This window comes from Pollachius pollachius, assembly GCF_949987615.1.
Source record: "Pollachius pollachius genome assembly, chromosome: 9".
Classification (NCBI taxonomy): Eukaryota; Metazoa; Chordata; class Actinopteri; order Gadiformes; family Gadidae; genus Pollachius; species Pollachius pollachius.
This window is the reverse complement of record NC_136942.1, coordinates 6753891-6768890: the sequence shown is the minus strand read 5'-3', so window position 1 is coordinate 6768890 and position 15000 is coordinate 6753891. Positions and strand designations below refer to the sequence as shown.

Sequence of the window (15000 nt, the reverse complement as noted above, 5' to 3'; positions counted from 1 at the left end):
AGAGGGGGAAAAACGAGGGAAAGAGAGGGAGGGAGAAAAAGAAAAAAAAGAAGAAGTAAAGGAATTGCAGCCATACGGGCTGTGCTTCTTGGCTGAACTGTATCTTCCTCCTCCGCCACCACCACCACCACCACCACCACCACCACCACCAACACCACCATCGGCACCTCCTCCAAAAAAAAAAAACCCTCATCTGCCAGCCATTAGCTAATCAGCGGTGCTGGAGCACGGGGGGAAACCGGGGGGACGGGAGCGAGCGGACCAAGGAGACTCTACCACCGAGGGACAGCCTGGAGGGAGGAAGGACCCGGGACCCAGGCCTCGGTGCTCGGACGCCCACACCACCTCACTCAGCCACAGCCCACCCAGGTAAGACTCTTTCTCTTCCACCTATTGTAGCTCGAAGCTGGGGTAGAGGGGGATAGACTGTACTGTTTACCGTCAAGTGAGGACTGTTATAGACTCCTATAGATAGCTGCTGTAAACAAGGCTTCGGAGCGCAGGGAACAACAGAGGGGAGAGAGAGAGAGAGAGAGAGAGAGAGGGAGAGAGAGAGAGAGAGAGAGAGAGAGAGAGAGGGTCGCTCATGCTTTGAGTTCTGTGAAATGTTTGCTATTCGACATCGCCGCGGGGATGATCGTGATTTGCGTGATGATCGATAACCTCTTGCTTTGGCGAAGACGCAGATTTACGTTTTTTTTTTAACACAGGGCGATGAGGTGAAATCGAGAGATTCACACGGACATACTTCTAGATTTCCACCGTATAACGGCAATTCATTTAGGGGGGGGAACTGGGGGGAGAACCCCAAAAGGTGAACCAGCCATAATAAGAAAGAAGGAAAATGACAGGGGAGGAGGATACCAGTGATAAAAACAACACTGCCGCACAAAGAAAGATTACTATTTGCAGCAACAACCGCACAATTGTATGACTTGACTTTGCCACAATGTCGGAAAAACACTTGTACAAAAGTGACCCTTTGTTAAGCCATGCAAACCCCCCCCCCCAACCCCCAAACCCACACAAGAAAAACAACAGATCAGGTCAGAGCATTGCCGAGAAGGAGATAAGTGATATTTAGGATGGTGAAAGCCATACTTAAACAGCAGGCAGCAGCAGCCTGGGCTGCACGGGGCTTTCAAGTGGCATTCCTGCGCCATAGAGCTGGTGTTTCAGGGAGGGCTCCGGAGCAGATCATGTAATTGAGTGCCAAACCGAATCCGGCTAATTTATGTTTGTTCTGCTCAGTATGCTGAGCGGGTGGTACAACAGCCCGGGGGCGCATGTGGAAGAGGCTGATAAGAATACTGTGGGTTTAATTGTTTGATTCTGACGATAGTGATGGAGGGGAAAAAAAGTAAAAATTACAACTGGATTCTGGGTACTAGAGGATATTAATGTATTATGATTGTGTAATGATATAATTATTACGAATACCGACAAATACCGAAAATATTTAAAATCGATTTATCTATGAGCACTGTAGGACTGGCTGAAGCTGGAACCAAGATGGCCGCCCCTCTGAGTGCTGACCAGCAGGTAAGAGGACAAGGCAACAGCAACGCATGAAAACATGTCCGCATGGAAACGGTTGTAAGAAAAGGTTTGGTGTTGTCGGCCATTCAGAAAAATACAATTTTTCTCAATTACTGCTAGTTACTTGGGTATGGATTGCACTGAGCACGATGGGTCAGGGGTCGTAACATAATGTATAAATGTTGGTTATTAGGAAGAACGATGCATGATGTTCACACTTCTATAAGCTGTATAAGATCCTTAACACATTACTCAAGCCTGTTTACTTGTGCTAGCCTACACCAAATGTCTTGGAAAATGTCATTAACTTTGCTGTGTCAGACAATGAAAGTGATCCTGTAGATAAAACAGATAGCTATAGATACAAAGCAATGCAAAACGGTAGGGAAAGAGCATAATCAGGATTGCACGAGATCATAAATTTAATGTAATAAGAAATAAAATACCCAATGAAAGTATCAAAACAAAGACTAGAAAGAAGGCACATTCTCCCCAGAAGCGCAAGAACTCAAAAGGGGAATATGTGTCATATTTGTATATTGACTGAACCTAAACGATCCCATATTACAACATAAGAGCGGCAAGCTTAAATTTCAATCACATTGCAGCGGCCTGACGTACGCAAAAGAAACCCTAATACCCAGCACATGGTCACTGTACTTTTCACTGACTCTGGAAAAGAGATCGGCTTCGACCTGGAGCAAGAACAAACTTGTAAGAGCTGTCTGAAGATCTGAAGTCTGGAAATTTAACAGCCTGAGCAGCCAACGCCAGCGTTCTGTGCCTATCAGATTACACAGCTATCTACTCCATGCATGTACTGTACAGAAAGACACCATGATGCAAGTTCTATGTCTTGGTCTCATGGTTTCTAATCAGAACTATGTAGAGATAATGAGGCATTAGGACTCAACTTTATCAATGACAATTTGTTCTTCTGGTGACACTAAAACCAAAGGATAATAGAAAAAACATAGTCGCTGAAAAGATGATCGCAAACCCATACACACACAAATCCAAGAGAAAGAAAGAAAGAATGATAGAAAGAGAGAGAGGTAGAGCAAGAGAGAGAGGGAGAGAGAGTGAGAGAAAGGAAGAGAAAGAGAGAGAGAGGGCAAAAGATGGACAAAGAGCGAGAGAGAAAAAAACTAAGGGAAAGATAAATAAAGGAGAGAGAGAGAGAGACAGAGACAAATTGTGAGTACTCAGGGTCAAGTCTGTACTCTGTTTACCAAGTATTGTACACAGAGGGCAGGCATACAGAGTGAATACCGAGCACACAAGGCACAGACTTTTTCCCATCCAGGTCCCGTTCTGCAGGTCAAAACAACATATGATGTCACCAGGGGACAGCTGGTGAGAGCGGCGTCCGAAGGGGTAAGGGAATGTTGTTGGAACACATAGATCTTCCCAATCAGCACTGCTTTTAAGGTCAACCACAGATAAGTCTCTTAATACTGACTTGCTTTTAAAGAAAAGCTCCAGACTACACGTCTGTACTTAAGCAAGCCTTGTTTTTTGTAATTGGATCCAGAAGTCTAGAAGTCTAGAAGTCGGATCCAAAGGTATTTCTCGACCAATCACGACTTGTTGAGCGATGCATTACAATCAACTTCCTCGGTTTGTTTCTGGGGAGGATGCATGTTCATGAACACCGTGACGTGATTAGTCAAAATACTTTGGATTCGGTTCTGGATCTGGTTACAAAAAATGTGGCTACCTTAAATGTAGCCACAAATGTGGCTAAGCTGAAGCATGAAAAAAGAAAAAGGTCTGTCTTGAGAGAATACCCCATGATAGTTTAATAAGCCTATCCAGAATCAATGTGATCCGACACGGTACTTTAATCCAACGATTGAAGTCCTAGCCAATTAAATGAGTTAGCGTGTAATTTAACTCATATGTCTTTTAAACTCGTTTTTGAACAATGTTTCGATTAAACGGTGGCTCACAGGGGACCTGTTGACCTCACCGTTGCATTAATTCGAAAACTGACGGAACGGATTGAATAGGAGGATCATGTGGAATGCATTCTGCGCTGGTATCAACACGGCTATAGATCGGACGGCAGCGACGGAAGCTGGACTAAGAGGCTTTTCGTCAGGATCTCATTCAATGTGGTGTGCCAGTTAAGCTAAACCATGCTCATTCCTTACCCATGAACTCAAATAAACACCCCGCTGAGCACGGCCCTCTAGAGTTACTCCAACACCATTTCCTTTTAAGTCAACACCACTCAGAAAAGACAAACTGTGCAACGATAAGTCAACATGAAATGACAAAACGGCTCAGTATTTCCGTCTGTCTAAACACAGTGCCTGGAAACTCTTTTCCTTTTTTTTTCTTCCATCGTCGCGCTGTAGCTTGAAACATTCCGTACCGCTTGCTACAGCGGGCGCGGTGAAGTCAGGTAGCGATGACAAGGCCTTAATGATAAATGCCTGCCTTGATGGAACAGCTCTGACCGGACAGGGAGGGAGGGCGGGGGGGGCAGGGGTTGAATGAGATGAGGCGAGACATTATAAAGTGGTGACCTTTGACACGGAACATTCAAGGCCAACTCTCTCTTTCTGTTAAATGGCACACAGCTGCCTTTTTTGGTGGTACGTAACTATGGTAACTTAGGGTGATTTGCACTAATGGTGATTTGGAACCATTCCACACTCCTGTGCTTAATGTTCTTGAGGTGATTTGGAAAAGTGCCAAGCACTTGTACGTAGATGTGCGCGTCACTTCATCAGTACTATGCTAGGTCCTGCCAGCTAGCCTTTCATTGTATGCCAGTACCCACGTCACTCTGGAAAGGCCGGTTTGCGGATTGGATCAGACCCTGTCCAATCACCAACTATTCTGGTGTATACTGGAGCAGAAGTAATTGAGGAACTAGCCACAAATGTTCTATACGTATCATACTCTTAGTCGGCCATCTTTCTACCAGATGTATGCCTGGAGAAAAGGTTATTTGCGGGATAGTGAAGAAAGAGCTTTTGGGCATGTTGAATATTTAACATTGGATATTCCAGCTTTTCTCATCTGCTAAACCTGCTGAGAAAGGACTATAATTGGTCCAGGTGTTGAGTGACTACAGGGCTCAATTGAACTTGGCTCCATTAGACCCTTTAGAAAAATCCCAAACCAGAGAATATTCTAGTTAATGAAGTCCACAGTTGTGTTAAGGTTGGAGCAATGGGAGTGTGCGACACATGTTATCCATTACGATGTACCTCGGAGCCAAACACACAGCCCAGTGTTTTATAGGGTCGGTACACAGCCTTTTCATGTCAAAGCAACAACAAACTTTAACAGCCATCTTGTGAATCTTTCAAAACATGCTCATCTAGTCCACATATTGGGGAAAGGTAAGAAGAAGCTTGTGCATGGATAGAGGTGACCTAGTTTAAGTGGACTATTCATTTGACATTGTTTGCTCATGTAGAAATTAAATATCTCCTTGTTTAAATGTCCTTATACATATCAATGGTTTATCAGTACATAATGCTCATCTTTTCTGTATCATCTTAAGGATGGAGGCCATAGTGTCCGGGATTATGAAACTATGCATCCCTTATTCACCAATATCACTGATGGCAAATGGTAAACATGTCCTGAAACGTCTACTGCAGTAGTAACATTACTTGAAAACAATGGGTTGAGTACAGAATTATACAGCTAGGGTGACAACCCTGAAACCTTTGATACTTTTTAATAGGTCTAGGTTGGGAAGACTTGTAATCCTAGTCGATTATTCAAGAGTCTGTTTCCTTCCAAAATCTCTACATGAATGTTGTTTGTGGTCAACTGATGTTTCCTGTGGCTGAGGAATACTTGTCAACCCCCAAACTATACCATAATGTCTAAATTAAAGTCAAATGTTCCAAGCCACAACATGGCACACGATATTTCAGACTCCCACTATGGCCTCAGATGGCAAAGAGGTGCAGATGGCTTATTACCATGTTTATATATATATGCACAGTATATATATATAGAATGAGCCCATGACTCGTTGTATAATACCTATTATAATTTACGATCTGAAATGAAATAACCAAAAACAGAAATATTCATTTTTCTCTGAACTCCGTTGACCACCACTACAGAGTGTACTACCAAGTGCAATATCTTGATAATTTTCTACCAGTGTTTTCAGATAATCTTTGGTTTCTTATCTGCAATGAATCCTCCGTTCGCTGGTTCTAGAACATTCCACAACCTGGAACTACTTAATCTTGACAAACATACTAATCATCAATTGCATCATTTGTCTTCCAAAGTTCTGTTGAAGTACAAAATACAGACCCCTCTATCCCCCGGTTATCCAGTGTAAGGTTGTCAGCCAACTCGAGTTTCAACCCGAGCCGACGAAAAAGAGCCAACTCTTGGTGTTGAGAGAAACTTACAGATTGAACATGTGCAAGTGCCCCCTTTCTAGACCAAACTAGCAATGTGGGCTGCATCAGGAAACACAAGCCCAATGATGTCACGATCATATGACCTTTGGGTGACAGGTTCGGAGAATATCCCAACCCAGAATCCCCTTGGGGGCAGCAGTTGGTAGGTTGGTGGGCCGGGGGGACCAGAAGGCATGTGTAGTGTTTTGCATGTGGATTTCATTTTAAGCAACACATTTTTAGTTCAGCGAGTGATTTTGACGAGGATCTCGGTCAGCCAGAGACTCTGAATGCCTTGGCAGGAAATGGTTTGTTTTTGTTAGCAACTATACGGGTCAATTACTGAAATGGTGCCGCGGTCGGCCATTGTTCAGGCCTTCTGCCTACGTGAATGAATGGGTTCATCTTTAAAAGGTGATCATCATTACTGGGTGGTGTTTACCTTTCTGCTGATTCACAAGAGACTGTGCTGCTTTATAACTGAAGGTTGGAAAATAAACTCAAATTTTGTGTCGTTTTTTGTCTGATCTTTTTTTGTATGCTTCTAAAGTGGGTTTAAGAGACTGTATGTATGTGCATATCATTGTGGTTGTTTTTAAAAGGGATTAAGAAATATTCTTATAAAGTTAATCACTGCTTTAATTAAAATCTGATTTATAGTATAAATATTTATATAAATACGTCTATTCTATGTAGATGATATAAGATTAATAACTGGGCCAAATGTCAAAGGGGGAATACTGAGATGTATCTACATTTATTATATAATATATAAATCACAAAGAAAATTGATTTGTCTAGGGTATGCCAAAGATTTTCCAATTTGGATACATTACACCAAAAACACTCATCATATTCAAAATAACTATTTAACTTGGAGATTTCATTCTCAGATATCAGATTTACCACTTGTACATGAAGAGGTATTACAAAAGCAGAAATTTGATCGGGAACACTGGTCAAGTGTAAAAGTATAACTTTGTTTTCAAGAAATAATTTTTTTTTCGCTCTGATGCTGCTGAAAGAAGAGGAATGTACACAAGGTAAGAAGCATTCTACGGCCCAGAATGCAACATGCTTTGATGATACTATGCAACACGAGAAACACAACTGTACTTCTATCGCTGTTGAATATAATTTAATTTGGACACTACATTATAATGTTCAACACAAACTATACATTCACATCTGTGACCATTTGCACAGTTGATGAATTGTCTGTTTAATCAAGCTTTATAACAGTTAATCAAGCTAAAAATTTATTATTTAGTAGTCCACGTTGCGTTCAATTACAATTAATCAGAGCCCGAGCTGAAGAACCCCTTCTGGGCTCAATGCAGTACGACGTTATCTTAGTATTTGGTTACCATAACCTTGATTACTGGGGCCTGCAGGGCATTCAGAACCTCAGTGATTAAGACCCACAGATGGCCATGACTGTTTAAGGTTAAAAAGCGCTCAACTCTGTAATTCTGTCCTCATTCTTTGGTAGGATTAATGTGGCGTCCGATTCTTATTAAAACCGTTTTAAGCGTTAATGTGGGGGCCATTAATAAACTAAACAACCGTGGGCACCACTGATAATGAATATAAATATTCCTCTAGTAATCGTTATACTGTGCTACTCTGGTCTTGCCGCTAGCAAAGCATTGCTTTTAACATTGAGTGTAAACAGATGTTGGCAAACTCTGCTAATCTTGATTTGGATGGACTGGATATACTGCTCTATGTGACATTACCAAATAAAACACTCCGGCATCCAATAACAGAATCAAAATAATCAACCAAAGTAATGAAAGGGCCGCCAGCTCTTGGATCGTGTGGTTACTATGGGTGATGGGCACTGGCAGGGTTCGGTTAATGATGGGATCACACTGAGTAGTGTGTGGTTGGGTGTTTACTATGAGCAAGTATAACATTTAACGACCTAAGCATGACCGAAGGTAAGCACGGGTGCTCATTCATTTCCACACCTGCACTGTGTCACTAAGACTAGGTCAAACGAGGATGACTGAGGATAATCATGATTAACTAGGATGGCAAGGGAGAGGTTTTAGTTTGTATTGGGGATCAGTTGATGAATTCTGCGCGTCTCTAGTAAACCATGATCAAATTGTGAATCATCCTTGTCCCTATTTTCAACCACCCATTGGCATCAACAGGACGGTGGTCAAATATATATAAATGATTTAGAGGCAATTTATAACTTTATGTCAAGACTGCTACAAATACACATGAATTTGATTTAAGGATGGTAATAAACTCTGATATGACAATGTAAAAAATTTAAACTTGCTGTATTTACAAAATGTAAGAAGAAAATAAATACTCACACTAAATCTTCTACATGTGTCCAATTTTACTATCCTTTGTCAAATTGTTCCTAAACAAAATGATAATATCGGAGGGAAGAATCTGTTCTGTGAGGCCAGTAAAATGCTATTGAGAAACAACACAAATTTCACAACACTTTCTTTAATAATCTTTACAGTGGGCAAAGCTAATTCCACATGTTGATGTGCTTTTTGAATGTAAATAAAATAAATAGAAGAAGATAAAAAAAGAAGCCAAGTGACAAGATAGGCAGAGTTTACCCCCCACAAGAGGGAGAGGCGGCTATCTCTGAATGGGGGGAGGGTCTTGAGAGAAACGAGGGGGGCGGAGGAGTGAGAGAAAAATGGCCATGTCTTAATGAAGGGCACCATGGCCATCGGAGTTAAGATGGAAGAAACACACAGTGAGAGAAACGACAGAACAACAGAGATGGAGAGAGATCTCCTTACAGCACAAACAAAGAGCCATTTGGTACACTTCACCTCATTATTTGTCACTATTTTGAAACTATTTACGGTTACCGTTTACTGTAATGTTCTTCGACAGTAGAAGAGTGTTTTTAAAAAAATTGCACCTGATTCTGGAAACAGTTTTATAAAGTATATATTGTACAGACTTGTAGGCATTGAGACATTTCCAGTGACACAACTGTTATTTTTTGTTTTGTTCTTAGTGACAAATAGATCAAGTACAGTGTTAACATGAATGTCAACTGTGGCACAAATATTAAAGCTGCAACAATGAATAAACTATTGTAAACAATAAATAACTTACTTTTTCTTGAAAAACAAATCCTTCAGAAATTTCAAACAGGCCCAAATAAATGGTGTAATAGCAACAAATGATTTCATGCTAGTATTAGATCGAGGTATCTGGTATTGCGGAAATTGAAGTTGAAGTTGATTTGAAAATGAGCTGATTTAGAGAAAAACAAACCAAAGACAAACCAAAAACATAGAACACCTGATAATTCACAAAGTGTGCGTGCACAAGCACACCTGGCCAGGTTTGCATAGCAGCGAAATCTGACCACATTGAAACACACGAAAACGGATCAACTGGAGCTTGCGTGAGTTTGACGTTATTCAAATGTATAATGTCTAAACATGATTGAAAGGTCACATCACATGCCATTTTGGGTTAATTTACTCTTGTGACTACGACTAGTTGAGGAGCTCAACATACACTGCATGTTCATTCGTACGACACATTGTCTTCACATTATAAAGATCACCAGATGTCCCACTAACGCAGGGCCGTAAATGCAAGAATGTTTACTGACGGCGCCTGTTCAACATAGAAGTATTATATGGCTTTAATGAAACCGCAATGTCATTTTTAAAGAAGTGTTCCGTGATATAAAAAAATACTTTGTTGTTAAGAAACCATTTTCTTCTGTACAAAGTTTGTTTATTATTATAAATGAATGGAGATGAGAGGTTCCGAGTAAGAGCACCAGTAAAAATATAAATATATTTACTTAATAAACCTAGGTACTAGAACTACTAAAAATCAATACTGTACAAAGATGCATATACAAAATAAAGTAACAGTCATTTGTTGCTGTTCAATAAAGGTCTTAACTCTTATACACAAATATACACTTGTGTACCTTGCATACATGGTGAAGACAGCAACAACAACAAGAACGTTTACCTCACGCTTCACATATGAAATAAATATATTTTTTCGAGTTATTTGTTACCGCCCTTTACAAATACATGGCTTGCTTGGACAACACGGCCCCGCTAATTTATAGGTTTGAAATCCCGAGCGCAGGCTTCTAAAATGGGATCTGTGTGTTATTTGAATGGGTCCCTAAGTGGGGTAGCAATCTTAACTTTCTTTTTTTTTTTTCTCCTCCTCCTCCTCCTCCTCCTCCTCCTCCTCTCTCCTCTCGATTCTAATCAGCACCATGCCACCCCACAACCCACGTGGGTGGGCCCGCAGGATCGCTGCGTACCCTGCGCCCCGCTCGGGCTCATATACAGTTTAAAAGGTTAAAAATACAACCGTTTAATTTACTTTTCAGAGGGGGCCCCTCGCGGTAATGTACTGTACCGTACTCTGGGTACTGTACTCTGGTACGGTACAGTACAGCGTCAGGGGACTGTTAGGGTTTGTTTTGAAACTGGTTTTGTTTTGAAACCACCCACCCACACACACACACACGCACACACACACACACGTCTACTAAAAACGCCTACTCCCCCCTGCCACCCAGCCACCTCCCCACCACAGGGAGATAAAGGAGAGGAGATAGTGTGTCTGTGTCTGTGTGTTTGTGTGTGTGTGTGTGTGTGTGTGTGTTTGTGTGTGTGTACTGGACGTGTCGTCGGTAGGGGCAGGAGTGTGTGGCGGTGGAGGTTGAGGTGGAGGTTGAGGTGGAGGTTGAGGACGGGGAGGGGGGGGGGGGGGGGAGGACTACTATCATCATACCGGCTTCCATGGTCGGCGGTGCCAGGAGGCGGAGCCAGGGCAGGGCTGCTGGCTGCACTGCTCCACGTCCGGGGGCTTCTCCAGGACGTCGCAGTTGCGGTCGTAGAGTCTCTGGCCGCTGGGTCGCTGGCAGACCACCAGCCGGGTCCTCCGGCCCCCCCCGCAGGTCTGGGTGCACTGTGCGCGAGAGGAGGGAGACGTGATGATGTGATGTGACGTGATGATCATGTGACGTCCTAGTTCTGATTATTGTGATGAGATCCAGGAGACGATCATAGCGATGGGACGGACGCTCTGCTAAGGTTTCTGTGTCTGGAAGTGATTTGGTCGGTAAGGAGGTGTTAACAAAAAAAAAACGGGAACATGTATGTTTAAGGGTTGGAGTCGCTGGGGACGTGAGTCATCTTAAGAACAGATCATAGTTAGAAAAACATGAAAAAACTGTTAGTCTTTTATGCACTGCGTTTAGGTTTAATTGAATAATTGCATAATATTTCAACCTCAACGAGTCATCGTCCTTCAGATGATTGTGTATGGTGTAAGGTTTGAAAGACCTGTCATATGATCTGGCAAGTGTTAGTGTTTGTGTGCTTTAGAGAGTCCAGAGAGAGAGAGGGAGAGAGAGAGAGAGAGAGAGAGAGAGAGAGAGAGAACAGAGCGAGAGACCAGAGTGAGAGAGAGCAAGAGAGAGAGAGAGAGAGCGAGAGCGCGAGAAAGAGAGAGCAAGACACAGGAAGGGAGGCATAGTAGGAGAGAGGGGGAAAGAGACCAGAGCGAGAATCAGAGAGGGAGATAGGTTGGGCGCGAGAGAGATAAAAAGGAGAGCCAGAGCGACACCAAGAGAGAGATTCAGAAAGAGAGCGAGAGAGCACAGGATCAGAGAATATTAACTCCGGAACAACTGTCGGCGAGGCGGGACGAGGCCGCTGCGCTGCGTACGAGAGATGAAAGCCACATGCACGTTCTCACACCTCGCCCCAGATGCCGAAGTTCCACACCGGACAGGGGCCCGAGTCGCAGCCCTTGGACTCGGCCGGCTTCACCCTCTCGTCGCAGTAGCTGTTGGCGCGTCCGTCCGCGTCCTGACACACCACCACCCGCCGCTGGAAGCCCCCCGCGCACGTACTGGAACACTGGGAGGGCGACAGGAAGACAAAGCTCTGTGTCAAGTGGAGCCCGGGGGATGTCATCTATATATAGACACACGGGTGGACAGTGCAGGGAACCTCTGCAGACATGGCTGCAGAATAAAAGCACCCGAAATTGTTGATTTGCTTATGATGTAGGGGGGAATTAGATATTTCTGTCTCACAGATACCAATGCATGTGCACACACACACTCACACACACACACAAACACACACACACACACACACACACACAGTGTGGGCGCACATACGCACACAAGCACATGATTGAATGCTTGCTGAAGGCACAGCCATCCCTATTGCGTCTAATAGGGACTCAAACCAGCTGTACTAGGCTGCAATGTCAGACCTCGCATGAGAGCTGGAATGTACTAAACAGTCGGAGTATTTATTATCTCGCTCACTGTCTGTCTGTCTCCCTTACCATTTACTATTTAGGAGGCTCCTTTATCAGTCAAAAGCGACTTAAAGTTAATATAAATACTGCACCTTGGTCTGAAGATGGCTTACAGGTAGAATGGGGACGTTTGGGCCCAAACTCGGAGTACAGGATTACCCTTTCAAAACCCCGGTGTTGGAGCTGTCATCCGTTAGACAGTCACACTCGCTACAGGAGAGGAAATGTACAGTACTGCTATTGTATGGCCTACAGAATGCGTGTGTTGTTCCATTAAACCTGATATCCTGCACCGCCACCCGCCACATGTGTCACACGCGGACATGACAGGCGTCAGGAAGCAGCACACATACACACTGAAATAATTACACTTCCTGACTTGAGAATGACTTAGCTTAGACTGAGGAACAAAGAAAAAACAACAGCAGCCAAAACAACTTCTGGCTTCTGAGGGTCGGCTTAGCTTAGGGGTTAGAGCGAGTCGAATTGTAACGGGAAGGTTGCTAGTTTGATCCCCGGCTCGTCCTGAGCTGATTGTCGAAATGTCCCTGAGCAAGGCACCTAACCCTTACTGCTCCCTATGAGCTGGGTGTCGCCTTGCATGGTTGACCCCCCCCGTAGGAGTACCAACAGTTGTATGTTTGGGGGGTAAAATCCTCTGCTAAATGCCCTGAATTGAAATGTTCTGCCTGGCAGGATGCACCCCTTTTCCTTGTTAGTTTGTATGGCTGGTTTCCACGGAGACCACACGGCGGACATACCGCGCCCCAGGGACCGGTCCGCCACTGGTTGTCCGACGAGGGCACGTTCCAGCTCCGGTGGCCCGGGTCCTGGGGGTATTCGTAGGGCTGCTCGTTGCTGCGCTGCCTCTGGAAGACGGAGGAGGAGGTGGAGGTGCAGGGGGGCGCCGTGCACTCCTGCCCGGCGCCGGGCCTCTCGTCCGGGTCGCAGAAGGACGGGTCCACGGGCTGGTGGTAGTTGCTGCACACCACATGCCTGGTGGCCCGGCCCACGCCCCCGCACGTCAGGGAGCACTGTGGGGTGAGAGGGGGGGAGAGAGAGGGGGGAGATGGTGAGGGAGAGGTGGTGGTTTGAGAGACACGAGAGGAAGAGAGGGGGTGTGAGAGAGAGGCAGAGTGGGAGGATGAGGGGGAGTTAAGAGGAGGACATGGAGAACGTAGGAGTGGAAAGAAAGAGAGAGAGAGATTCAGAGGGAGACAGACAAAGACAGATAGGCAGAGAGAGAGAGAGGGAGGGATTTAGAAGGAGAGAGACTGAGGATGGCAAAGACAGGAAGAGCGAGCGATAGACAGCAAGAGAAAGAGGGATAGGGGGATAGATTGAGAGACTGACAAACAGACATAAAGAGAGTGAGAGATTCAGAGGCAGACAGACAAAGACAGAGATAGGGAAGGAGAGAGACAGAGGGAGGCAGAGCTAAGCAGAGTGAGAGACATGTCAGAGAAAGGCAAAAGGAGGGCTTTAAGGCCTCATGTTTTAACAGGAAGAACGAGGTCAGAGCCGCAATAGTCCTCAGCCTACGCCGCTTCACTTCAAAGCAGGACGACTCTGGGTCAGACAGCGTACTACACCGACTGGACCTTGAGAAGCTGGGAAAGCACCTCTTCTGGTGTGTCATCCTGACAGCTCAATCCTCCAGTGACACACTGCAGTTCTGCGGCACAACTGGAAAGCGTCTCGGGGCTGTCAGCGATGACGGCCCCTGGAGTGGCGGCACCACTCGTACCCCGAGGTGTCCTCAACCCTGATGTCTTTAGAAGCCGTGCCAAAAAGGAGCTCCCTCAAGGAGCAGCTCATCAAGGGGACCATTCGCTGCTCTGAGTCTTGAGCTCGTCCTACAGCTCATCGTCTCAGAGTGCAGATTCACAATCGCGACCGTCCTTATGTCTGTAAGAGACCTCTCCTCATGGGAAACAATGGAGCCAGGACTGGGAGTCTGGTTTTGGTCGATCACTATGCCGAGGCAGAGCCAATATGCTGTCCTCTCTTGCTTATTGACGCTCTGTGATAGTTAACTGAGGTAAATAGATGCCAAAAAATGTAATGGCTCATACTTATAAATGTCTACCAATTTGTAGTTTTTGTTGTTTTGTTCAAACTTAATAAACATCGACAAATCCTCAAGTCATCGATCATCTTACAACATTTAACTATGTGCACATTGACAATATTTAACTACATCCACACTGACAACATTTAACTTGGAACATAATGCTTGGTACTGCGCTCTAATTGGCCACAGGTGGACTGGTCCTGTTCTGATTGGCGTAGGGTGGATATATGCCCTGCTCTAACTGGCCACGGTTGGACTGGTCCTGTTCTTAAAGGCTTAGGGTGGCCTGGCCCTGTTCTGGTTGGCTTAGGGTGGCCTGGTCCTGTTCTGATTGACTTAGGGTGGCCTGGTCCTGTTCTGATTGTCTTAGGGTGGACTGGTCCTTCTGTGATTGGCCGGGGTTACTCACTGTGGACCACTCCCCGGCGCGCCACTGTCCGCAGGGGCTGAAGCATTCGGAGGTCTCGGGGGGCCGCGGTAAGTTGGCGCAGTACGACTCGTCGGCTACGCCCCCCAGGGCATCCCGGCAGCTCACGTAGCGGGCCTGCCGCCCCTTCCCACACGACACAGAGCACTGGGGGAGCACACACACACACACACACACACACAAACACACAGTTATACACCACTGTTAACTGATGCACCTACCCACGAAAGAAAGCAAAGGGGCAAGAACAC

The 15000-nt window shown here is 44.9% G+C and overlaps 1 protein-coding gene across 1 annotated transcript in view; it reads right to left on the bottom strand.

Annotated features, from left to right (window-relative positions):
• LOC307080909 (A disintegrin and metalloproteinase with thrombospondin motifs 20) overlaps positions 1 to 15000 on the bottom strand; it is a gene marked incomplete at both ends in the record, with an annotated part of 89405 nt that overhangs the window by 16083 nt on the left and 58322 nt on the right. Inside the window, 4 exons of the mRNA XM_079743874.1 lie at positions 10704 to 10880; positions 11675 to 11836; positions 13010 to 13282; positions 14732 to 14896. Of these exons, the coding sequence (XP_079600000.1) occupies positions 10704 to 10880; positions 11675 to 11836; positions 13010 to 13282; positions 14732 to 14896 (777 nt within the window). The remainder of the gene's footprint in view (positions 1 to 10703; positions 10881 to 11674; positions 11837 to 13009; positions 13283 to 14731; positions 14897 to 15000) is intronic.